Source organism: Colossoma macropomum, unplaced genomic scaffold (assembly GCF_904425465.1).
Source record: "Colossoma macropomum unplaced genomic scaffold, Colossoma_macropomum, whole genome shotgun sequence".
In the NCBI taxonomy this organism is placed as follows: domain Eukaryota; kingdom Metazoa; phylum Chordata; class Actinopteri; order Characiformes; family Serrasalmidae; genus Colossoma; species Colossoma macropomum.
The window spans coordinates 4,002,175-4,029,050 of record NW_023494810.1 but is presented as its reverse complement, the minus strand read 5'-3'; the positions used below and the strand labels follow the sequence as shown (position 1 = coordinate 4,029,050).

The window sequence follows — 26,876 nt, the reverse complement described above, 5'->3', positions numbered from 1 at the left end:
CCGTTCGCAGACGAACTTTTTCTTTTCCCACCCGTATCTAGACAAGTCCCGCCCTTTCTCTGCTGCGATTGGCTATGAGTCCAGAACTTTAATGTCGCTATTTTAGCCAATCATAGCGCACTCTGAGCCTTCTACAAGGCGTAGCGAAATGTTATACGACGGTCTGTTTGAGGGAATGGACTCTAGCCAATCCTAATGCAGGAAGGGCGGGACTTGCCGGAATTTCTAGCCAATCCGAACACAGGAGAAGCCTACTAGTACTGTGGTCCGCTTATAGGTATGAACTCCTAACTAATCGGACGGTATAGCGACTATCACACTGCACACTCTCACACTATCACACTGCACGCTCTCTCTAATAATAATATGATCTTAACACTAAGATGATTCTGGGAAACCGGGTCTTGGAAGGCGAGGCGAAGCGGTTTACAGCATGAGCTCCTAGCCAATCCCAGCGCAGCGAGGGCGGGACCTGTCCGAATACGGGTGGGGGAAAAATTAACGCTGCTCTCGCTGCCACGGTTCCAACCGGCGTCTTTTTCCTTTACTCCCCTCATATCATCCGCCCACTGTTAAGAAGAGACCTCACCTCTCAGTCGCTGAGCTGTCAAGCCGGGCAACTCGGTCGTTTTCTATCATTTTACTTGTTAGTTTTCATGTCGCAAGATCCGAGCGTGTCGGACAGTGTCACGAACTCTAAACGGAAAATAAACCAGATGATTACGGAGACGGAGATACACGTGCCCGTGGGCTCGCCGGTCATCAGAAAATTCCCGATATATGTCGACGAGCACGACGTCGTGGACGGGGCGATGAAACTGATTAAAGAGCTGCGGCCGAACTGGGACGTAAACCTTGTGAAGACGAAGGTGGGTCTGGAGCGACACGCTCAGCAGTCCTTTAGCTGCCGTTAGCTGGCGGTACTGGCAACGTCACCGCGCCGGTTCCCCTCTCCGTAGCGCGCACCTTCTCCGTGCCTTTAAATATGACACGGAGACCGCCGAAGCAAAACCCAGCATCCAGTATCAACCTAGCCAGCAAACGTTCAGGCAGTCAGCCAGCTGTATCACACCGGAGCCTGGACCGCCGGCTAAACTAAGCTAAGCTAAGCTAAGCTAATGCCTTCCCTCCGCTTAATCTGGAGCAGCGAAGCCTAGCAACTGAAACTCGCCTTAGCAACCGCACTCAGTATCGGAGTGATCCAGCTGGTGTTTACGTTTATAACTGTATAAACTTAATATAAAACCCTTTATTGAATTCCAGTGAGTGTCTGTAAGCTCTGGCGATGCGATAATACTAATAACACTGGCTAATATTGCGCTGACAGTGTTTTAGTTCAGAAACACGGCCACTCAGGGATTGATTAATTCAGACTTTTTGCCGGTTAATGTATAGTGTTTGGTTTGTTTACTTCTATATTACATTTTCACATTTTTACTTTGACGTTTTTACATTATTATAGAGGAATATTTACGTTAATACTGATAAATAGTCGGCCCAGCGCTGCTACTACTGTAACTGAACTGCTGTAAATCAGCCTCGCTAGCGTTAACTAACCTACGTAGGAACCAAAGCCATGTCCTCCAGGAAAAGCCCTGATGTGATGGGACCTCGGCTGGGGGGACAGAGGCTCCAGGGACTCTATATAAAGCCTTACTACAGAAAACAAAGAAGGCTTTTGAATACCAAGACATTGAGTATGTCGTTCAGGAGCAGCAGTATCAGCACAAACCGCACGTTTAGGTTCACGACCTGGTGCTAACTGGTGCTGGCTGACTGTTGGTGAGCAGCTGGCAGTGAAGGTTTTCATTCACAGGCCTCCAACGAGTTAACCAACTTAATTATCTGTAAAACTCTGCAGTTTTTTAACCCTGAATGACTAGCAGTCACCTTACCACACCCAGTTCTGCACAGCTGCCCTGCTGTCTTACTTTTGGCTCCAGGAGAACCTGTGTGTGTGTTGGACTGCTAAAAATAGGCTTCATACACTGAGCTAGTTAATCTGCCTGACCATTCAGCAGATGACTGGACACTTTTTGCATTATGTAAAGCACATCTGATTTGGTTCGCTTAGTGCAGTAATGCTTTAAGGCTGTCCAGTTTCTAATAGAGTTTGGGCTCTTTTCTGTGCCCTTTCATCACTCTTTCCTCTACAATTAGGAAACATTGAGTCCAGATGTTTGATATTCATTAGTAATGTTCGTAGGCTGAGCACTATTCATTTGTTTTGCAGCTGGCCAGCTGTTGCCTTTGGGTTGATTGGATTTGAATGGCAAAATACGAGATGACTTGGGGTGGGAATCTGTAAGCACCTCATGATTTGTTTTACGGTGCCAAGATACAATTATAAAAAGATTGTTTTAAGCATTTTGATTTTTATAGCACATCTTTTGATGTTTCCCCCAACCTCCATCTGTGGAAGTAGGGAGTATCTGAGTATTGAAATTACCTTTATGACGGAATTACTTCAATACCACTGAGTATCGAAAATGTTTGGATCTATTCTTAAGTATTCGGTTTTATTACCATCCATGAGCCGAGAAGCGTGCATGTTCCAAAATCTAGACTGCTGATTGGCTAGACTGGCTGTCTGAATTACAGACCTTGTGCATGTTGTTAAGGTCAGTGATGCTCCGATCAGTTGTCAGTAAATATACCCAATTCCCAAAATGTACCTCTCATTGCTTTTTTAAGCCACACCCCCTTTTAGTGTGTAATTTAAAAGAATGTACCGAAAAAAAAGTATCGTTCAGGTATCAATATTTAAGTCAAGGTATTGGTAATGATATCGACACTGGAAATTCTTGAACGATACCCAGCTCTAATAACAAGCAGCATTAGTTTGGTTGAATTTGAATGTAGCTTAATGTGCCACACTGGTGTGCAGGCCTGTGACTTTCTTTGACCATGTAATAGGGATAAAAATGCAAGAAATATATATCGCTGCTGTGGGGACAAAACTGTGTATCTCCATTTTTGTTTTTCAGTTTTTGACATAATTTGAAAATGCCTTTTGCCCTGTACATTGTTTGTAAAAGTCATGATGAAGGGACCAAAAGAAACGACCCAAAATGACTTGGAAAGACGTCTGGTTCCATTGACTTACATTAGAAGTAAAGTATGTTTTACCTTCTCCTGTAAAATTCAGAGAGCAGCGACTTTTTACATATATATATTTATATATATATATATTTATATATAGCAAAATATACATATATTGCTGTTGTCAGGAGAAAACCTCGTATCTCCAAAATGGTAACTTTACAGGAACAGGAAAAAACCTGCTTTACTTTTAGTGTAAGTCAATGAAACCAGACTTTTGTCCAGGTCATTTTGGGCCGTTTCTTTTAGTCCATTCTTCATGAAATTTACACACAATGTAAAGAACAACAGACGTTTTCAAATTATGTCAAAAAGTGAAAAACGACAAAAATGGAAATACAAGGTTTTCGTCCGATCACAGCGAGATATATATATATATATATATATATATATATATATATATATATATATATATATATATATATATATATATATACGCGTTGTAAGCATGAGTTTTTTTTCTTGTATATCTAGCAAAAGGTGAAACACAACCACATTTCCACACCCAAACATTCCTGTCATCATGCTGGTTATGGTGGTGGTTTATGACTCTTTGAATTGTTGTGTTAGTACAGTCAGATGTGCAGTTGTGATAATCACTGTATATTATGTCCTGTAAACTGTCCCAGTTAAACTTCTCTCTGCGTTTATTTCTTGTTGTCATTTCCTAGCCTGTATCTGGGTGAATGTACTTCAAAATACACTTCATCATTCACCTCTTCCAATGGCTCGATGTGTTTGTGATAATATACCTTCATAAATCGCTCTGAATGTTTGTGTAGGTTCTGCGTGTAACAGTGGATGTCGGTCTGTCCTGCGGCCAGGCCGAGATGAGTGCCACGGTCAAATGTTTACCGCTTTTCTCCGGCCCTAATCCTGGCCTTTCCTCCACGCGGACAGCACAGCAGTGTTTACAGACCACCTACATAGCTTTCGTCAATGAAAAAAAAAAGAATGCATTGTTTCCCAACCTGTTGTGTGCAGTGAACTGAGTGTTGCCATTTGAACTAAGCCAAAAACTCTCGCTGTGAAAGTTCTGTGGACACGTGGCGCCAAGGGATCACCATTCATGAGATTAGTGAATCAGATTACAACCAGACGGTCACCTGCATCACAGGGCAATCAGTGGAGCGAGCTGACAGGGGTCATATGACGTGGCTGAAAGGTACAGGAGAGGTGAGGGGTGTGGCGTTTTAGTTTGCCGACTACTGCTGGAGCCAGGTGACCTGGAAAAGAACCAAACTATAAATATTTACAACCCATACAGTGATAAACATGCTTCACGTCTCGGACTATTAACCATATTTGGCCATAAATATTTTTCGAGGTCCAGAATATTGAACATATCTGGTCATAAATATTTATTAAGCTCCAGAATATTCACCACATTGGGCCATAAATGTTCAACTCACACAATGTTCTCCAAATCTGGCCATAAATATTCACCCAAAATATTCACCCAGTGAATGAAAATATTCATAATATTCACCCAAAAAATTCACCATATCTGTCCTGCCCATAGACTGGTGACCTGTCCAGGGTGTATTCTGCCTTCCGCCCAATGACAGCTGGGATAGGCTCCAGCACCCCACCATGACCCAGAAGGATAAGTGGTTTAGAGGGTGTGTGTGGGTGTGGGTGTGTGTGTGTGTGTGTGTGTGTGTGTGTGTGTGTGTGTGTGTGTCCTGCCCATAGTGTCCTGATTGCAGGCAAGTTGGATTTGTTTCTCAGGTCAGATCTTTTGAGATGACTGTCCGCTTTGTTATTTGCAAGTGATCAGATCGGATTTGTGTGTCCAGACATCACCAACCTATCTGCATGGGTTGCTGTGGTAACAACGTGGCATCAGTAGCTATTCAAATGTGGGTGCAGGAGAGATGGAGGTGCATCATCTCGCCCTCCAAACTCTTCACAATTCTCTTGCATAAGCATGAATCTTTGGCACTTTTCGCAAATCCCAGCATTTCTGTCACTCTGGATTTGACATCGTAGTTGTTTGTCACGTTGTGAGTGACGTAAAAGACACTTGGAAATCTAATTTGAGCAGCCAGAGCGTCCAGACTGAGACACATTCGTAAAAATCCGATTGGCATCTCATTTCAAACCACCTCCAAATGTGGTTTGGATCTGATTTGTGGTTCTTCGTGTGGTTCTTTGCTGTCCTGACTATCAAAAACCAGTCTAGATACAATCTGGATGTGCCAGAATGGCCTTATGCTCCTTGTTCATGTGCTTTGAAAGTGAAAGTATTAGATGCTGCCTGGTTTGTATGAGTTTGCATTTGCACTCGATTTGTTAACTTGCACTTTGTTTTTTCTCTGTTGCGCTCAACACTCCTGCTATCTGACTTTATCGATTCACTATAAAGAGAACTGGGCTACTTCCTTGTTTCCTATATTAACAGCTGTTCAAAGCCTGCAGTGCTTATCAGGTTTAGCATCTGAGAGAATAGATAGACTGAGTTGTTTTCGACTGAAAGATGGTAGGTCTTACTGGCCTCATTGTTTGCCATCCTGCATAGATCCGTTAAAATAATGGAGCAGCAAAGTCCAGAGCAGTATCCCGTATGAGTAGCGATCTATGCCCAGAATTTCCACCACTGTGCCGTCTCTATGTAAAGCCATTTCAGGAATGTCAGAAATGTTCTGATGGGCGGTGGGGCCAATGGTGTAGATTGTGTCGCTTTCACTGGATACGTTTCCCTGAAATCACTGTTTTTGACAGTTTAACAGTTCTGTCCAGTTTCATGAATGAATTGTGGTATTCCAGTGTAGATTTAAAACTGTAATCAATAGAGACAGTGACCCGTATGTGTAAGTTGATCCCTGATCTGCATTCGTACTTAATACAACCCCATTTCCAGGGACGCTGTGCAGAATGTGAATAAAAATAGGATGCAATTATATGCAAATCATGTAAACCAAGGACAATAGTACAAAGACAACATATCAAATGTTAAAACTGAGAAATTTAGTTGTTTTTTGAAAAATATATGCCCATTTGAATTTGAACATGTTCCAAAAAAGTTGAGATGGGGGCTTGTTTACCACTGTGTTTCATCACCTCTTCTTTTAATAACCCTCTGTAAGCATTTCGGAACTGAGGAGACACTGCTGTCGTTTTGAAAGTGAAATGTTTTTCCGTTTTTGTTTGATACAGGATTTCAGCTGCTCAACATTTCAGGGTCTCCTTTGTCGTATTTTTCATTTCATAATGCGCCATATGTTATCAGTGGTGACAGGTCTGGACTGCAGACAGGCCAGTTCAGCACCCGGGCTCTTTTAATACAGAGCAATGCTGTTGTAATACATGCAGAATGTGGTTTTACATTGTCTTGCTGAAATAATCAAGGCCTTCCCTGAAAAAGACGTTGTCTGGATGGCAGCATATGTTGCCAAAACATGTATATATCATATGTATATATGATGCCTTCACAAATGTGCATGTCATCTATGCCATGTGCACTAATGCCCCCTATACCATCATGAATACTGGCTTTTGAACTGTGCACTGATAACAAGCTGAGTGGTCTTTAGCCCGAAGGACACAGTGTCCATGATTTCCAAAAAGAATTTCAAATGTTGATTCGTCAGACCACAGGACACTTTTCCACTTCCCCTCAGTCCATTTTAAATGAGCTCAGGCCCAGAGAAGGTGGCAGCATTTCTGGATTCTTCTTTGTGTTTTAGAGTTTTAATTAGCATTTGTGGGTGCTGCAACGAACTGTGTTCACAGACAGTGTTTTTCAGAAGTGTTTCTGAGCCCATGCAGTGATTTCCACTAAAGAATCATGTCTGTTTTTAATGCAGTGCCGTCTGAAGGCCCAAAGATCACGGCCAGCAAATACTGGTTTTAGGCTTTGTCCCTTACATACAGAGATTTCTCCAGATTCTCTGAATCTTTTAATGTTATTATGTATAGTTGTTGATGAAAAGCAGAAGTTCTTTGCTATTTTATGTTGAGAAACGTTATTCATGAATTGTTACACTATTTGATCGTGCAGTCTTTCACAGAGTGGTGAACCCTCCTCATCTTTACTTCTGAAAGACTCCGCCTCTCTGAGATGCTCTTTTATACCCAATCATGTTACTGACCTGTTGCCAATCAACCACCTGGTGTTTTTTTTAGCATTACACAACTTTACCAGCCTTTTGTTGCCCCTGTCTGTCCCTGTTGTTGGCATCAAATTAAAAACAGGAAAATATTTTCCAAAAAACAGTAACATTTCTCAGTTTCAACATTTAACATGTTGTCTTTGTACTATTTTCAATGAAATATAGGGTTTAAATGATTTGCACTTCATTGCATTTAGTTTTTAATTTACATTTTGCACCTTTTTTGGAAATGGGGTTGTAGTTCAAGAGAAATACTGGCCCATATTTAGGAAATTCTGCTACGTTTTTTAATATTTATAAAATATAAACCTGTAATGCGATTATTTCACAACTTAAATGTCAAAGCCCAGTTTTGAAGCTTTATTTTTAATTGCATGCATCTCCCTCCACTAGCTTTTCACAGACGGAACGACTAACAAGCTGGTGGGCTGCTATGTGGAGGATAGTCCGGAGGATGTGGTGCTGGTGAGGGTCTATGGCAATAAGACAGAGCTGATTGTGGATCGTGACAATGAGCTGAAGAGCTTCCAGGTGCTGCACGCTAACGGCTGCGCCCCCCGCCTGTACTGCACCTTCAACAATGGAATCTGCTACGAGTTCATGCAGGGAGACGCCCTCGGCACCCAAGACGTCAGGGACCCCGTGCTGCTCAGGTTAGTCCACCGTACAGTCCATGGCTTAGGAATTTTCCCATATGCTGACATCGCAATGCTCAAGGTACACAGCTTGTTACCTTCTGTTCTTAATAAACAGTATTATATAGTTCAGCAATGTCTAGTGTGAACCCTACACTGCAGTAGCACTGGAACTAAACTTGTCAAGGTGGTTGATTTTCACTTCGGGACGCTCCTCTTCTAGGTCAGGCTAAAGAAATAGTTTGGTTAATCAGGCATGTTTGGTGTCGGAAATAGCCTTGAGCCAATAATTGATCATATCAAATGTCACGATAATTTAAATAAGCGCTGATATTATGCAAACGATCACTTCCGTTCTCTTTCATGAGCCACATAATTTAAATTGCTTTGGCCTTATTTAACTATCCCCTCTGTACCATCATTCTAGTCTATGGTTAGCTAAAAATGTGTATAATATAGCAGATATAAAGTGCTTCACTATAAGTCAAACAAATAGAACTAATTAACTAAACTCCTACATACATTGAAAGCTGTATTGAAAGATTATAACATGGATTTTAAGCCCTAAAGGAACTGTGGATACATGCAAATGAAACAGAAACTCTGGTACATGAGATTAAGGAATGAAATGGACAAGCTTGTCCAGAAGGTGCCAACCAAACGGACGTGGAGAACCACTGGATGTTACAGTGTCACATGAATCAGCAGAATATAGTTATCATTATATTAGATCATTATATTAGAAGCTGATCCAGATGGTAATTATATGATAATTATATTACCATAAATAAACATGCAAGCTAAATAAGCTATGTAAGGCTCTGTAACGCTGACGCGTAATGCTTTGTAAATGAATTTAGATCACCATGATCTTTTATCATGATAATTCCACAGATGATAATCATTTGTCTGAATTTATATTGTCGTCCAAGCTTGGCTTTTGCACTGTAGCTATGAGGCTAATGTAACTAACATGTAATGTAAGCTAATACCTTGTAATTAACATTATATAAGCTGCATGCTTAAATCATCACACACCTGCCTCAAACTCCATGTTATCTATACTGGTATATATAAAATTACATTAAAAAACAGTTCCGGCCACGCAAGCTGATTGGCTGAGAGGCGTTTTAACTGCGCTGTTATTTCACCATAACATCACGTTTTTTTCACAAACACTATATCACTCTGCTGAGACGCCGTTGTTAAGCAACGACTTTGACAGCTGTAGGAGACGCTCAAGCCATTTGAACGTTTTTACTTCTTACTTTGCCACAAACAGAAAATGGACACTTCTAAGATCACATTTGACCGACAGCCGATTTGGTCAGACTCTGAAGATGAGACGACACTAAATTCCCAAACTGTCATCACCACTGAGCAGCTTTTCAGTCGGCAGCTGAGACAGAAGAACAGCTGAACAACCTGGAATCAGCCAGAAATGAACCCAACACCATTCACCAAACTAAATGGGCTGTAAGATGCTTTACAGACTGGCTGGAACAAAACAACATTAATACTGATCTGGCAAAAACTGACAAAACTGAGCTAAACTTGATATTGCAGCAGTTTTATGGCTCAGTCTGATTTGGTCAGACTCTGAAGATCAGACTACAAGTTCGGCGAATGGTATTAGGTTCATTTCTGGCTAATTCCAGGTTGCGTAGCTTGAAGCGTCTGCATTCGCATCCTTGCATGAAGTATGTTTCGGGCCTTATTGCGGCACAATTTCTGAGTTTTGGAATTTTTATATCTGTCTGCCTCTGCAGAGTGTAATACACTATGAGAAACCACATATCACTATTGTCAGATCAAAACCTCGTATCTCCAAAACGAGAACTTTACAGGAGAAGGTAAAAACATGCTCTACTTTTAATGTAAGTCAATAGAACCAGACTTCTTTCCAAGTAATTTTGGGTCGATTCTTTTCGTCCATTCATCATGAAATGTACACACAACATATAGGACCACAGATACTTTCAAATTATGTCAAAAAGTGAAAAACGACAAAAATGGAGATATGAAGGTTTTTATTCCGTCAGCAGCGAGATGTTAGTCTGTTTCTGATATGGTATGAAATTTGCATGGTGCAAATTGGTGGGATGTAAGCTTCCATTGCTCATAAACTACATCAACCTTGTAGCTCCAGGTCAAAGCTAAGGAAGCAAAGCATGGACGCCATCTGTATAATTGTCTTTTGTTAAGTTAAATTTTTTATTTTTATATTTTTAATTTTTAATGGACAGTGATGTGTTACAGCAATATGATCTCTGTGGTGACTCATTCAAGGAGAAACGTTCCAGAAGATCTACATTAGCCCCTATATGTAAACAGTTAATGATGGTTTAACCTGCCACCTTGAGACGTGTTTCAGCAGCATCGTGGTCTCTTTCCGAGAATACAGTAAACTTTACTGTGCAGAGCCACAGGTACTGACCTTGTAACACTTTTCAGGTGATTTCTGCACCCGATTCTAGTTTAACTAAGCCTGTGCATCATATTTCCACTTTCAGGTATCACCAATATCGGTTCCCCTTTTGACTCTTGGTTCCTCTCAGCATTTCTGCCTCAGGCTTTTAGGGAGTTTTTCCTGACTCTGTCTCCCTCAGTGACACTTATTAAGGGGCTGCACCCATATTTCTGCACAACTGCTATATGTGTTGTAAAGTCTGCTGTATTATTAGAATTAGAAATCGAACTAGATTTGCGTTTTCTGAAGGAAATACAGTTTTTACAGTGCAAGAAAATATCATAAAGTAATGATAAGGAATGAGTCACAGAAAATATGAATGTAATAACATGAGAAAGGAGGGAAGAAAGAGAATAATAGAAGGAAACAAGTAAGCAAATAAGAAAAAGACAAAGAAAAAGGAATGAGAATAAGAGATAGAATAAGAGAAAATAAAGAAGGAAAAAAGAAAAAAGGAAAAACAAGAAAGGAACAGAAGGAAGGAAAAGAGAACGAATGAAAAAAAGCAAGGAAGGAAGAAAAAAGGAAGTATGTAAAGAAGTGAAGAGGAAGAAAGAGAAAAGAAGCAAGGAAAGAAGAAAAAAGGAAGAACAAGAAAGGAAATGTAGGAAGGAAAAGAGAAAGAATGAAAGAAAGAAAGGAAGTATGGAAAGAAGAGAAGAAAAAAAGTATAGGGAAGAAAGAAAAGAAGAAAGGAAAGAAGAAAAAGAGGAAGAACAGAAAAGGAAAAGAAGGAAGAAAAAGAGAAAGAATGAAAGAAAACAAGGAGGGAAGAAAGAAAGGAAGTACGGAAAGAAGAGAAGACGAAAAAAGGAGTAGAAGAAGGAAGAAAAAGGAAGGAAAAGAAGGAAGGAAAAGGAAGGAGAGAACAATCGAAAGAAAGTAAGGAAAGAAGAAAAGAGAAAAGGAAGTGGAAGAAGGAAGAAAAAGAAAGAATGAAAAAAGCACGAAGGAAGAAAGAATAAAAAGAAAGAAAAGAAGGCAGGAAGAAAAGGAAAGAAGGGAATGAGGGAGGAAATAGAAAGAAAGGTTCCACCATGCAGGTCTATGGGTTTTTTTTATCAGTTTAACAGGTTTTTAAAAGTATAAAATTCTAAAAATGAACAATAAAACTCAGAAATCTACAGAGCAGTGTTTGAGTGGAGTTTGTATGAGGTGGTTTTTCCATCAGGAGAATAAGAGGAATATTGGGATAACAATATCGTGTTCACAGTGCAGGACCTGTAATTTGGCTTCATTGCTCTTTTATGTTTCCTGACAGACTGATTGCTACAGAGATGGCGCGTATTCATGCCATCCACGCCCACAACGGCTGCATCCCTAAACCCAACCTGTGGATCAAGATGCGCAAGTACTTCTCCCTAGTGGCCACCGAGTTCACCGACCAAGCTTCCAATGCCAGGTAAGCCCACCATGCCAGGCCGTTTTAGCTTTTAGTCCTTTTTTTGTGAAAATATAATCCTTACTGGTAAAAACCAAATTGTCACATGTAGACTTTTAATTCCTGATACCGAGAATTACATTTTTACTAGTAAAAATTTAATTTTTGATATCAAAAATTGAATTTCTACATGTGATGATTAAATTTTTACAAGTAAAAATTTTGTTCTTACTAGTCAAAATTAAAATTTCATTAGTGATAATTCATGAGTTTCCCTGTTCATTTTCATGGGGGAAACATTTTTACTAGTGAGAATTAAAGTTTTACTAGAGAAAATTTAATTTTCGCGTGTAGAAATTCAATTCTCGATGTCAAGGATAAAATTTTTACTAGTAAGAATTTAATTCTTGATATCAAAATATTTTTCACCAGTGAAAATTAAGTTTTTGATATCAAGAATTTAATTACATGTTAAAACATTCAGGTAGAACTTGGAACATTGTGTTTTCTACAAGTAAAAATAAAATTTTTACATGTGAAATTGAAGTTATTACTAGTAAAAATCTAATTTTCACAAGTAAAAATTCATAATTTGTGTTTTTACTACTTAAAATTAAATTCTAAATTAAGATTTCAAGAATTACATTTTTACATATGAAAATTAAATTTTCACTACTGAAAAAAAGGATTGAAAGCTATAACGGCTGGCCATAGACCACAGACACTCAAATGATGTCTAAACTAGAGCTGCAGCATTGCGTAGAGACTGCACAAACACAGGGGTTCAAGCAGTCTGGATTACCTTTACCTGACCAGGCAGTATTATTGATATAATGGTCATAATAAGGATGAGCACATCGATCAGGCCGTTATGTAACAGCAATCATCACCACTCTGTGAATTACAGAGACACTGGCTCTCAGAGGCCTGCTGATGTTTGCATTCCACTGTTTATCAGGAACGGCAAGGTCAATCCATGCAAAGTGGCTTGTGTCATATGGCAGAGGCAGTTATCGGCCATTAGTCCATCTGTGTCGGGCAAGGGCGTTCTCAAGAGGCCAAGGCCATCAAGGCAGGCTGCATGTTACTTTCTTTTATTCCTGGTCTAGAATTGGATTACTAGACAAATCTTACCTTTGTCAACTGTATCTTCTGTTGTAAGAGACCATTGTTTAATTGGATTATAGGGACATAAAGAGGCAGCAAAAGATTGAAATGAATTAGTTTTGCCTGTAGTGAAGGTATGTGTTGGGTCTCATCTATTGGGATGCCTCAATTAGGAGTAGTTAATATTCACGTTAGCGATAATAAATGCATATCTGAACAGTACTCTGTATTCTGTTTTTACATGTAACAATTCAATTAGAACTAGGAAAATTGTATTTTCTACAAGTAAAAATACAGTTTTTATTTTACATTAAAAAGTTATGAAGTTATTACTAGTAAAAATCAAATTTTCACAAGTAAAAATTCATAATTTGTATTTTTATTAGTTAAAATTAAATTCTTGATTTCAAGAATTACATTTCTACATATGAAAATTACATTTTCACCACTGAAAAAAAGGATTAAAAGCTATAACAGCTTGCCATAGAATTGGATTACTAGGCAATTCTTACCTTTGTCAACTGTATCTTCTGTTGTAAGAGGGCATTGTTTAATTGGATTATAATGACATAAAAAGGCAGCAAAAGATTGAAATGAATTAGTTTTGCCTGTAGTGAAGGTATGTGTTGGGTGTCATTTATTGGGATGCCTCAATTAGGAGTAGTTAATATTCACGTTAGCGATAATAAATGCATATCTGAACAGTATTCTGTAAAATTGATCTAAAAAAAAGGTAATTCTAAGCTAATATTCTCCCGTTATGTAAAATACATCATTGTTATGATAATAAAACATTGAAATGGTAATAAGAGATGGAAAAAATACTCTCAGCGTCTGTTAATGTGACTTAAAACTCGCAATTCTTGCTTTTCAAGCAACTTCTGTTGACTCATTTGTCATAAGTGTTTCCAATGGCAGCAACAGTGTAACAGCAACTTAACAGTTTGTTGTTGGTGACAACAAACTCGGAAAGCATGCGCATGGGAACGGTCAGCAACTCTGTCCTCCTTTCCAAGGACACCGTGTGGGTCAGTGCAGTCCATGACGTTGCAGGCCTGTATAAGCCTTCATTCCCATTTCCGTCTCGGAGCTGAAGGCCGCATCGTTTCAACCGTGATGACGAAGCACATCCGAGATTAGGGTCAAGGTGTGACTTCTACCCACGCCAATCTTACAGGGCGAACGGTGGTCTGCAGGTTTGTAGACGGCTGCTGCGCCGGGATTAGCCTACTAAGCCCATTACTCAGGGAGAGCGCTCCTCGCCACTGGCTTTCTCTGATTGGTTTAGCCACCCTCCCTCATTAAGTGACCTGATGAGTGGCGTGCGTCACTGGCCCATTCAGCGCATTCACGCTGATTGCCCTCTTCTAGAAAGTAGGTAATAGATACATGCAGAATGTTCTCGAAAGAGAAAGAAGAGATTATACTCCTCGGCAAAAAAAGGACCAAGTCCAAAACGGCAAAACATTAAAATATTAAGTTTTGAATGGTCTTAACAACAAATCATTAAACAAATAGATAAAGTAATTTAATATGGAGTAGCTTTTCCCTTTGATTTCTGTAACTGGTTTCGTGTGTAAATTTGCAGATGGCTTTTACAGAAAGAAGAGTGTCAGAGTCAGCTGAAAAACATTACTGAGCTAGTTTGTGCTTAATGTAAGACCAAATATTCTCTGTAGTAGAGGTCACTAACAGACGGACCGCGGCCCAAGTCCAGACCCAGATGCTGTCCTATGTGGACCTGGACCTATAACCGATAAACTAAGGAGAATTATTTAATTTTGACCGGGTGGTCCTGTTTTAATCGGCGTAACTTTTCTAGCCTTTACGGTAGCTTTAGCGGCCCGGGAGACTCACAGACCAATCACATGCACTGTAAATATCACACGTGCCGCTACTCAGCCAATCAGATCTGTGCGTTATGATGAGCACTGAGACTCGAGCGAGTGGCGCACACACAGGGGAGGGACGAGGCGAGAAACAGCAGTCGGAGAATAAAGTGAGTCAGAGGGAAATTATTTCACAGAGAAAACTGATGATAAACGTTGTTGAAATATGACTGAATTGTCCTTTATTTGATTTGACATTCGGTTGTTCACTGCATAAGATGTTGATATACCTACTAGGCTACTTTAGTAAACAGTATATGACACTGAATCATGATGCAAGTTATACATTATGATGTTCCGGACCTTTGCTTGAGGAAACGGTCTCTAACTGGACCTTATTGAATTTTAATTAAATGCCCCTGATCTGTAGGGTTTAAATCTGGACTCTGACCGACTAAAATCATCAATAAAAACCATTATACTTTGCCCTGGAGCACATGTTAAAAAAAGGCACCAATACTATTAACAGTTGCCAAAGTGAGGGAAGTCCCCTTCTCATGTTGATACAGGAAAAAGTTTACATACATTTACATAAATAAATGTAAGTGTAAGTGAATGAGCCACAGAGCATGGTCAAATGCATCACAGTAATGTATGTATAATTTAAAAATTAGTACGTAAAATGGATCCACCCTTTCGTTTATTTAATTTCCAGTCAGCACAAGTACAACCGCAAGATTTAAATTTTTCAGCATCAGAAAAAAAAGCAGGAATCTTGAAGACGAGTTACAGCTCCACCCGACAAACGCTATTCCCAGAAGTAAAGGTTTCACTGACATTAACATAATGTCAGTGTAACAGGGTGATAAAGGAGATATTTCCTGAAGGTCAGATACAAGACAGCCCCCTTGCATAAAGTAGAGGAAAGTCAATGAAAAAAACTGGAGTTTCCAAAACTGGAGTTCAAAGAATTGTAAAAGCCACAAAGAAAATGGGGCTCCTAACGACCACCTGGAAGACTTTGTAGAGACCAAAACTGTCATATAAACAGCACTTAAAGCTTTTGTCTTTGAGAGAGAGGAGAAAATTGAGCTTCACTCTTGCTTCACATCTGAAAAAAAATCCACAGGTGTTTCTTCCACTGTGACAACAGCTCAACACTATGGATCTGAAAGGATGTGTAGCTGTCAAGTATCAGGTTTCTGAGACAAGCAAATGGACAAAAAAGAATAACATTTGGAGTTTAGGTGTGGGGTAATGTTTTATGGATTGACAAATCTAAATTTGTAATTGGGATTATGTGGATTGTGAGGGGGCAGTCGTGGGCTGGAGGTTAGGGAACCAGCTTGTGACCGGAAGGTCGCCAGTTTGATCCCCTGAGCCAACAGTACGTGACTGAAATGGCTCCTAACCCTCAACTGCTCCCCGGACGTCATGGATAGGGCTGCCCACCACTCTGGGCAAGGGTGTATGTGGTGTTTCACTGCACGGATGGGTTAAAATGCGGAGGTGAAATTTCTCCGTTGTGGGACTAATAAGGGTCACTTAATCAAGAATGGAAGGTGTAATAAATAGTTTAAACTACATACTGAAAAAAGAAAATTATATTTAGTTGTTAGGCTTCAAATTTTGTGTTAAAATACGTTTATATATTTGTTTTACTGGTGATAAATATGAAAATCTTGTACTTTTAATAAAAGGGTGAATGGGGCTTATTCACAGTACTGTAGAGTAACATTATGTGGCAGAAATATTGATAAGTCCATTGGGCTATTGATTAATCATGGCAGACATTTTTATTTAACAGGAGCAATGATTGCCCAGCTGGCGCTGATGCTTCCATGGTAGCATAAAGTCATTTTATTTGTCCATTTTTAAGGGAAAAAAGTGCAGCAGGCAGATCTCATAAACCACCATTCAGTTTTCAGTTGGTTATGCTCCGTCGTCCGGCCTGTATTTGGGTGTATTCTGTACTTTGCAGCCGTAATTCGGATGTTTACTGATGTCTGGACGTATTAAGGCAATCTTTGTGCAGGTGGATGCCAGAAAGGACTCAACTGTTTACGTGTTCCCTTCCCTAGAATCCGTCAGGAAGTCCCCAGTAAGGAAGTGCTGGAACAGGAAATGACATGGATGAAGGAACACCTGTCCCAGCTGGGCTCTCCAGTGGTCCTCTGTCACAACGACTTGCTCTGCAAGAACATCATTCACAACGTAAAGGAAGGTGAGTGATAAACACTGTTACACCTCCGTTAGAGGAACACACTGTTTGATGGTGATAAAGCATGTTGTTTATTATGAAATGGTTTTGGGTGGGTGGTGGCTGTTGGTCGAGTAGATTTGGCTCCTAAGGCCGTACTTCTCTACCATTTACGCACTTGAATTCCGTTTCCTCTTCCGAAACGTCCTGTTAAACCTTTTCATCCTGTTTTCTGTTGCTTTTCTAGGCCACGTGCGATTTATAGATTATGAGTACTCCAGCTACAACTACCAGGCATTTGACATTGGGAACCACTTCAATGAGTTTGCAGGTGAGGACCCCCAGAGAGAATAGTGAAGTGTCCATGAACTGATCACACACCGCATCAGGACTTTGAAGCCATGTTCCACATATTTGCATCATAAAGTTCAATTCATTTTAAGTTTGTCATTATATGCATGCACAAGAGTGCAGCATAACTAAACGTGTTCAGGCTGTTCTCGGGTGAATAAGACAATAATACAAAATATTCTCAATATCACAGCAGCAAAATATACAGTATTTGGAATGGACAGATAATATAAGTAATATACTGTGCAAAAGAGTTGAGGCTGTTATTGCAGCAAAGGAGGACAAACTCCCTATTAATACCCTTGATTTCCGAAGAAAAATTGGATGAAATTTTGCGCATTCACGTCTAGGGGTAGTGTCGTGACCATTCTGGACACTTATCTCTAATAAGTCTGGACATTTATCTCTAATATTGTCTATACTGTTGCCCTGATAACTAACTGTAATCCAACGTCTTCAAAAGGAATTTCAATAAAAATGAACAAGGATAAAATGGAATGGAGTTCTCATGGAAGGAAGGAAAATACGTTCGCTTTTGAGCCTCAGTTGGCAAGATGGTTTCCGAACAACCAAAATGCAAAGACAGTCTAAACACATCCCTTTTTTATTCATCCTCTGGGGTGATGAGGAAAACACCCCACCCCTTTTACACAATTCCATACCATTTTAGTTCCCATCATATCTAAAATGTACCCCTTTTTTGGTAGCCCTTAAAACCAAACGCATATGATATCTTTTAAAAAAAATAAATAAATAAAAAAAAAACCCACTCTGGTCTAGCCCGTACCAGGCTGTCCCATCTTTACAGGGCCATCTTACACAATTCTTCATATATGTTCAAAAGTTCATCCAGCTATAGCTTAAACTGTCATCTGGTACAACTTTCTTCTGTGAGTTCAAAAGTTCATCCCAGTCAGAAATTCCATGCACGCAGCCTATGGCCCATCCCCTTTAGGAGAGTTCCTAACTCTAATGAGCGAATATTTAGTTTATTGATTATTAATCAAGGACGTTTTATTCCATTTTTGCTATCAGTAGGGTGTTCAGATTTGTGTTGAAGTTTTAAGGCTACACGGCTCTCCAAACAGAGGTTTTTCAGAGACCCCAAACAGAGTGATATGAGGAAAAAAGAAAAACTGGCAAGATGTCTGAACAAGAGACCAGAGAAACCCACAAATGTGAGAATTTTCTCTGTTAAAAATGAAAATAACCTTTGTATCGTCTTAGTTTAGTGTTCTTTTAGTATATTATCGTCCTTTTCTTCATAACAACCATAAAAAATCACTAGTATTATGCTGATGTCTCGGCAGCTAGCTAAATTTCCCGTTCCACCTTAAATGATGCATCTGTTACATTCTGGCGCCTCAGGTGCCAGAACTGCTGCTCCATTTAAGGTGGAACAGGAAAATTTGAACATGAAGCTGGTTAATACCTGACTTCAGCTTCATATCACTGAAGAATTAGGGGTGGGTGATAATAAATAATTGCCTCCCTCTCTGAAGGCATACGATGCCCTAAACGTAACTAAAGCCCAGCAGTGAGGAGCTGAACTTTACCCTCCTCTGCTGTCACTGCAGACTGGCAGTGTCACCTACAGAGCAGCGCTGGTAGCTGTTAATGAAGTAATGTTCTTTTTATTTGAGTGTCCCATTTCATAGGGGGACATTTTAACTACTACACCCTGTAACTTACTTCCAAGGGGCAAGTTGACACTTGAAACCAAGGGGAAAGGGTAAAAATAAGAAATGGGATTGGGCCCAAAGTACGGTGCAGTTTGTAAACAAAAGCAGATGCTAGTAGATTTGAACTCAGTTGAATATATATGTGCACATGTTCTCTGTTGGTCATGAAAGTGAGTGAGTAAAGGTGTTTTTGTGTGTGTGTCACAGGGATGAGTGAACTGGACTACAGTTTGTATCCCAGTCGGGAGATGCAGCTGGATTGGCTGCAGACCTACCTAAAGGCCTATAAACTCTTCAGTAAGAAAGGGGAGGAAGTGAGCCAGCGTGAGATAGAGACACTCTACGTGCAGGTCAACAAGTTTTCTCTGGTGAGTAACTCGATAGCAAGAACAAGAGAATGAAAAACAGTGAAGCAGAGAAGTAGAAAGTTTTCCTTTTAACTCAGATGTAGTTGATCACGCAAGACAAATTTGGTGCTGAAAGTTCATTCGTTTTGCGTTGGAGTTACTACAAAGCTAATGTACCTGACAAGTAAGGACCGTGTTGGGGTAGTTACTCAGAAAAGTGACCTTTTACAGATTGCTAATTAACTGTAATGTAATTCATAAACTGATTACTTCCTGGAAAAGTAAGTTCACTCATTACGTCTGCATTGCTCTCTTAATCCCATACAAATCTGAACCAGCTGGAAAGTATATGAGAGAACCCAGTAGTCCTTCAGAACTTTATTTAGAAAGAAAGAGCCGGTCACAGTAAAAATCATTTAAAAGGTCTGTCGCTGTTCTTGCCTTTGAACAGGACACAGTGAGTTGTGCTGATTAAAGTCACAGTAGGCTGAAGTTATTTGAAAAACTAGAAAATAATCAGTACATACATGCATACATCATCTAAACCGCTTATCCTTCTGGGTCGCGGTGGGGTGCTGGAGCCTATCCCAGCTGTCATTGGATGGAAGGCAGGATACACCCTGGACAGGTCGCCAGTCCATCACAGGGCAGACAGACAGACATACACATTCACACACACACTCACACCTAGGGGCAGTTTTAGCATGTCCAATTAGCCTGACTGCATGTTTTTGGACTGTGGGAGGAAACCGGAGTACCCGGAGGAAACCCACACAGACACGGGGAGAACAGGCAAACTCCACACAGAAATGCCACCGTGCCGCCCATAACTAATCAGTAGTTACAGTTTAAAAACAGCAGCTGCAACATAATAAAAACATAAAAAATGAATAAACTGTAAAGCATAAACAGCTGATTGAGGAGATATATATATATATATATATATATATATATATATATATATATATATATATATATATATATATATATATATATGTGTGTGTGTGGTAGTATCTAGTGTAATATTAGCATGATCAGATGCTTCAACAGATTGCTCACCCAGTTAGTACCACACGTGCATAAATTATGAACAAGGACAGCCACAGATAATCTATATAGAGGAAATGTATGAAAAGAAAAGCAATTCCTAGTAAGTCACTGACTTTAATGCATTTTGCTGTTGTCAGAAGAAAACCTTGTATCTCCGAAATGGTAACTTTACAGGAGAAGGAAAAAACATACTTTACTTTTAAAGTTAATGGAACCAGACTTTTTTCCCCAAGTCATTTTGGGCCGTTTCTTTTGGCTCATTCATAATGAAATTTACGTACAATGTAAAGACCAACAGGCGTTTTCAGATTATGTAAAAAACTGAAAAACGATAAAAAGAGATTTTTCTTCCGACAATGGCAATTTACAAGAATTTAAACTATAGTGAGTTATACTACTTAATTACAAGGAAAAGTAATCGCAATACTGTAACATGGTAATTTGTATTGTGTTGCTTTGTATCTTTGTACTGCTTTACCCCCAACACTGGTAATAGAAGCTCATAGTAGAACATTGTTGTCTATAAAACTAGATAAATGTATGGACACAGTTTAGTTCGGGCACCATTTAACATGGGCACTAGTACAGTTTTAGCTATACTGTTGCCCCTCTTGTCCTGTGCTTTCAGTTGGAGATGAATGGTAGAGGATTGTGTGTGTCAGATTGACTTTGGCAGTAACTTCTTGTTCCTCTCTTTTGACAGGCGTCACATTTCTTCTGGGGTTTCTGGGCTCTGATCCAGGCCAAATATTCCTCCATTGACTTTGACTTCCTTGGGTAAGCAGCTGCCCAAGTACTCCTTCTATCTTTTTTAATGGAAATGACTTTATGCAGAAACAAGTATTGTCAGAACACATTTCAGTTATGTAGCACATATAAGGATATAAATTATCACCTGCACAAATGGTCATACTTTGTTGGTTGAGTTGAATACTGTTGTTGCCTTTAGCTTTTGAAGTCTATCAAATAAAAATGTCCAGTTTCACATTTTAGTATTCAGACCAGCGTTTAATTAAAATTGCGTTGAACAAAAAGAAAAAATCTAGTATTTTTTTAGATGAACGCCAAACATTTTGCTATTTAGTTGCAGTATTTTCCCAACTAAGGCTCAGACATTTTTAATTTAATTTGAAAGCCAGCTTTGATCACAAAGTCAGTGAAATATTAGATTTACTGGTGTGATCAAATATCTTTACAGCCCTGAAATGATGTGTTCAGGATATGTAAATGGAATCCACAGAGCCAGGAGACCCTGATGTGAGGCTTTTGTACATATTCTCAAGTTTACTCTGCAATGCAAATAAATGGGCTACATAAATAGCTGCAATAAGTATGCAAATAGCCTACATAAGCAAAATGGGAGGCTTGTTATTTATTTCCATAAAGCTGTCTGGGGCAGGCAACATTTGCATTTGTGTACATTTGTCCTGACCAAATCTCTATTGAATGGTCAATAATCCCCAGGAAGTGTGCATGAAAAAAATGAATGCTTGAAATTTATCAGCAGAGAAGCCTGCTTGTCCGATCGGTGCTGCGCAACTACACATGGAAAAAAATGTAATGTAGTTCTTTGCAATTAATGCGTAATGTTCGATATGTGTTCTAGTGTTGTTTTAGAGAACCTGGTGTGAAACTGACCACCTAATCTACCAAGGATACCTGGCCTAAAGTGGACTCAGCACCTCCTGTGTTAATAACAAGTAGTGACTGTAACATTAATGTCTCTTGTATCTTAAAAAATACATTGACTTAGGACCCACATTGTGGGATGGGTTTATGAATGAATGGCCTGACTGGGGGTGATGCTTTTCTCTGAAGCTCCCCTACGGCAGCGTATGAAAGAACGTAGATTGCTGTGGCTACTGTCAACAGAAGCCTGCGGTGTCCGTTTGCAGGGTGAAACGTAGAAACGTGAGCCAACAGAAAGCACTGCCTTTGGCCTGCCACCCCAGTGTGTCTGTGGCGGGATCTTTGTTGTCACGTAAAACAAACTCTCGGTGATGAAAATAACCCCGCATGGTTCCACATGCAACATAATAGCTCCTGCTCCCGTCCCAATAGTGACATCAGTTTTCACTGGTGTCGGGCTTTGAAGCTGCAGTCGGAGAAATAAAATGTGCTGTTTTAGGGTTATTATGCAAGTGCTGCCTAGTACAGGATTAGACAGGATTTGGTGTTTGTTCCTAGAAAACTGAAGGGTTATCCAAAGAAATCTACTTTCCTCTTCATTGGTCATCGTTTCACCCTTTATACACTCTTAGCAAAAATACTGTCTGTCCAGCAACAGTTGATTCACACCAGAGTTAAACCTCCTACGTCTTGTCCTGCTCAATTGAACTTTATTTACATCGCCCCTTCAGTACTTTACAAGTATCACAATTCAGTTTAACATAAGATAAATCAGTAAATAAACAAAGCAACGTCAATAGATGAAGGACTATAAGAATGAAAATAGCATCTATAAAAGTTAGGATCCAAGAAAAACTAAAAACAAAAATGTTTTTAGATTTAAAAACTATAATTTTTGAACATTGTTGTACATTTTTGATAATGTTTTTACTTCTCTTTTTTTCGCAGTTATGCTGTGCTGCGCTTCAATCAGTACTTCAAGACCAAGCCCATGGTAATGGCCCTCAAGATCCCAGAGTGAGGAGAGTAGAGCAGTGGCACTGCCCTGCTCACTGTCCTCTGACCCTGGAAGTAGAAGCACTCTTTCCGGCTTGGTTTAGGTGCGGTGTACCGCAAGTGTGGATACTAGGGTGAGTTGAGTTTAAGTCAGGCCACATCTCTCAACCCCACTGACAAAAAGCCAATACCCTTTTTTTTTTTTTATTTCTTCCTGACAAACTCGATCCACCTTGGTGTCTTCACTTCCAGCCGATCAAGATTCCATCAGAAGATTAGGCACTTTTGTGTTTTGTTTCTTTTTACAGCGTATTTATTTCTGTTTCCCTGTTTTTTTATTTATTATAGAAAGCAGTTGCCCAAATGTGTACATTTCTTCCCAGCAAAAGCAGCCTATGACAAAGCAAATGTACAGTAGATTCTATGCATTTAGGATTGCTTTGAGACTGCTGTGGGCCTTTGCAGTGCGTGTGCCTGGGAAACATTTTAAAGGTGGTTTGCAGTGAAGGGACATTACTGGTAACTGCGTTTGAGCCGAATAGAATCTGACCTGTTAACTCGTTGTAATAACAAATCTCTGCTGCCTAGAAAAAAGAACCAAAAATGAGCCGGCAGACCTGAAGTAGTGCTTCTGGGAGTAGGGAGGCCAAGCTGGTCGACTGACCGTGAATTCTTTTTGTTTTTTTTCGTTTTTGAACGGCGTTCCAGAACATTCCTGAGACGTTAGGGCCGCAGGGGCCATTCGCCCTCCACTGTCCGAGGACCAGGCTTTTTCTGCCTTTTAGACTTTTATGGTAATTAGTAGCTCTGTTGAATTTTCCATTCATCACAGGTGGTGGAAAATCCCAGCCGCCCTCACCTTTTGCCCTCGCATCACCTGGCGAGGGACGTACCGGGTAACTGAAGAGCTTCATCCGTTTGACGTCCGCAGTGCTTAGCACTCTTGGCACTCTCTTCTAATATCTAAGCCCTCCCCAAAAAGTGTCATCTGCCCAGCAGTTTCCCAAAACAGGAAAAAAGACTCTGAAATTATGTAAAGATGTTGCGTAAGTTGATTCAGGTCGGCAGATGTTGAGGCTGCACGTTGGCTCGTCTTTCTCAAGCATTAAATTCTAGATTACTGTTTCTGTGGCATCGGAGACGAGCGAGGCTCTCAAATTTGACCCCCCCTTAAACCGATATGGCCTGGTGTGAGAAGGTCATCCAAATTCTGACTGGTGAGCTGCCTCAGGTTTAAAGTGGTCTTCCTCTGTGGGACCCTCCAGTCAACTTGAATCTCCACTAATATTAGTAATCATAACTAACCGTCTCATTATATGGTACTTCTTCGCCTTTAAGTACCTTATTTTAATCGTTTTTGTTGAATTTTTCACTAACCCTGTTTTTTCACGTATCACTTCAAAGCTGTTCCGCTTCCCCACTGATTAGAACATTCCATTATGTACTCGCTCCGCAATTTCGGCTTCATCAAAGTCAATTGTTCTGGAGCGATTCCTAAAACAACATCATCTGTGTGAGATATCTGTGGTAGTTTGACCGGGAAATGCACAAATGTAATTTATCCTGATCAAATGTAGGCATGCGTCAATCAAATCAATGTTAATCCTTGTTTTGCACCCCACCCTCCCTCCCCCAACCTGCATGTTGGAAGTGGTTTAGAGTCTGTACTGTTTCACACTGCAACCTTTGCTTTAGGCAGTTTCTCCAACCCAAGTGTCCTTCTCACTGGAGGCCAGTTCAAACCCTGATCCTAATGTAGTCCAGTGGCATTCGCAAAGGTATATGAAGGCATTAAAATTGGTTCTGAAGTCTGTAGGTACGCATTGAAGGCTCTGGGCTCAAGCTAGCCTCGCACTGCTGCTCAGGTGCACCCAGGCTGACGTATGTTAATGGTTGATGATGCTAGTTAATAATGAAACAGCCAAAGCTCCAGGCAATAACTGGAACCAGGAGGCCCCTCAAAACACCATGAATAATTTTGTAGCCAGTGAGTCGCTAATGATCCCTAACGACCTGATGGCGTATCGCAGACAGAGTTTAGTCTGCCTCTCTGGCTTCTTCCTCTTCTCTGTGCTTCTGTTCCAAAAAGCCCATTTTAAGAATGATTTGAAGCTTTACAGTCTGCTTTCTGTGCGGTGGTCCGCAAAACACTGGCTGAGATAGAATTTCTCGAGCGAGTTCAGCTTGAGCGCTAGTTCCACATAATAAAAACGCAGTGGCATTGCTTAAGTGTTTCTTGTAGATGTACATATGTGAATGTGGCCCATGAAGATGCAAAACCTCCCAAGGAAGTTACTAAAGGAGTGCTAAGGAATGCAAAGACGGCAAACTGTGAGTGAAAGCTAACAGGGACCAGTTAGCACGATTATAATGGACACCTTCTAGCTTTCGTTCATTACTGTCATCGTTAGAACGTTGGGTGGTTTTTCTGTACTGGGGAAATCCAGTAGATCCCAGAGGAACCAGAAATGAAGGTGTTATTGGGACACCAAGTTATGGCTGTTTTATTAGTTCATTGGCTTACAGGTCTGCAGCTCATAATACAGAAAGTAGGGGTGGGTAATATGTCAAACGTGCGTCACAGTACTTACGTATGATATGCATCACAATATTTCATTTTTCTGAGGTTTGTTAAGTTGGAACAGACAAAAAAGAGCTATAAAGGGAGAGCAGGCGCACACTAACACAGTGAAATGTTACATGGATATTTTGTTGTTAAACAGGTTCGAATGAAACATGGTTTCAGTTGTTTTCTCGTATTTCTTTAACAACACCGTTTGTGAATTTTGACGACAGTTGAACGGATGTTTATGGAAGTCCAGAGAGGCCATGAGGTTGTTATGATTTTCTAGAGTGTTATCTTGAGATAACAAGTTAATTATCATGTTATCTTGAGATAACAAAGTTGTAATCTTGAAATAACAAGTTAACTTTCTTGTTTTGAGAAAATGAGTTCAGTATCTTCTATCGGTATCACAAGACAGCTAACTTGTTATCTCAAGATAACAATTTTGAAAATTATAGCAACAGCTCATGAGGTAGTTATAATTTTCTGGATTGTTATTTAGAGATAACCAGTTAAGTATCTTGTTATCTCTAGATAACAAAATTGTTATAATTAATATTGTTAAAATTAACTCATTATCTCAAGATAACAATTTAGAAAATTATAGCAACGGCTCGTGGCCTCTCCTACGGAAGTTCAGAGAGGGCATGAGGTAGTTGTAATTTTCTGGATTATAAAATCATTATCTTGAAATAACAAGTTACTTATCTTATCTCTAGATAACAAAAGTTGTTATCTTAAGATAATGAGTTAATTGTCTTGTGATCTCAAGATAACAACGATGTTTTTCTTGAAATAACGGGTTATTTATGTTATTTCAAGATAGCAAAATTGTTATCTTGAAATAACGAGTTCCTTATCTTGTTATCTCAGGATAACAATCCAGAAAATTATAGCAACAGCTCATGGCCTCTCCAGACTTCAGTAGATATTACAATAAAAGTTCGTTTTTCATCAGAAGTGTTTTTGATTACTAAGTTGTGTATCAAATTCACATCTATATTATTTTAACTGCCCTCTGAAGGCTGCACCACTTTAAAGCTCCACATGGCGGAGTTAGTTTCAACATAGTGCTACAACTCAACCTCCCAGGTGTATAAAAATAAATAAGCCTCGTCATGTTCTAGACGTTTCTGTGTGAACTAGATATCAAGATGTGATCTAGATCTATATTAATACTAGATCAAAACTGTGATCTAGATATTTTGAGAATATTTCTGTTTTATTGTGCTAATTTGCGCTCCTACTTTACGGTCAAGATAAACGTGTTGCTTATTTAAAAACAATGAATCTTGCTCAGATATTTTTGAAATTAATAAGAAAAAACTAAGTGTGTTAGGTTGTTTTAAAAAATGCTGTCAAAAAATATAAATACAATGATTATCATTCAACGTTTCGCACACGGCTGTGCACTAG

The 26,876-nt window shown here is 39.7% G+C and overlaps 1 protein-coding gene across 1 annotated transcript; it reads left to right on the top strand.

Moving 5' to 3' along the window:
• Nucleotides 1–467: 467 nt before the first annotated feature.
• On the top strand, nt 468–26,222 carry etnk2 (ethanolamine kinase 2). The gene is made up of 8 exons (XM_036559558.1): nt 468–869; nt 7,611–7,870; nt 11,584–11,724; nt 16,721–16,863; nt 17,087–17,170; nt 19,080–19,240; nt 20,973–21,046; nt 22,847–26,222. Exons 1-8 carry the CDS (start codon nt 657–659, stop codon nt 22,917–22,919), a joined length of 1,149 nt encoding a protein of 382 aa, XP_036415451.1. The 5' UTR covers nt 468–656; the 3' UTR covers nt 22,920–26,222.
• Nucleotides 26,223–26,876: the final 654 nt, after the last annotated feature.

What these genes read in the sequence shown, in the direction of transcription:
- etnk2 (XM_036559558.1), top strand. Translation starts at nt 657, where the DNA reads ATGTCGCAAGATCCGAGCGTGTCGGACAGTGTCACGAACTCTAAACGG. An exon ending in AGGGACCCCGTGCTGCTCAG is followed by an intron (nt 7,871 to 11,583) that starts GTTAGTCCACCG and finishes GTTTCCTGACAG; the next exon opens with ACTGATTGCTACAGAGATGG. An exon ending in GACCAAGCTTCCAATGCCAG is followed by an intron (nt 11,725 to 16,720) that starts GTAAGCCCACCA and finishes TCCCTTCCCTAG; the next exon opens with AATCCGTCAGGAAGTCCCCA.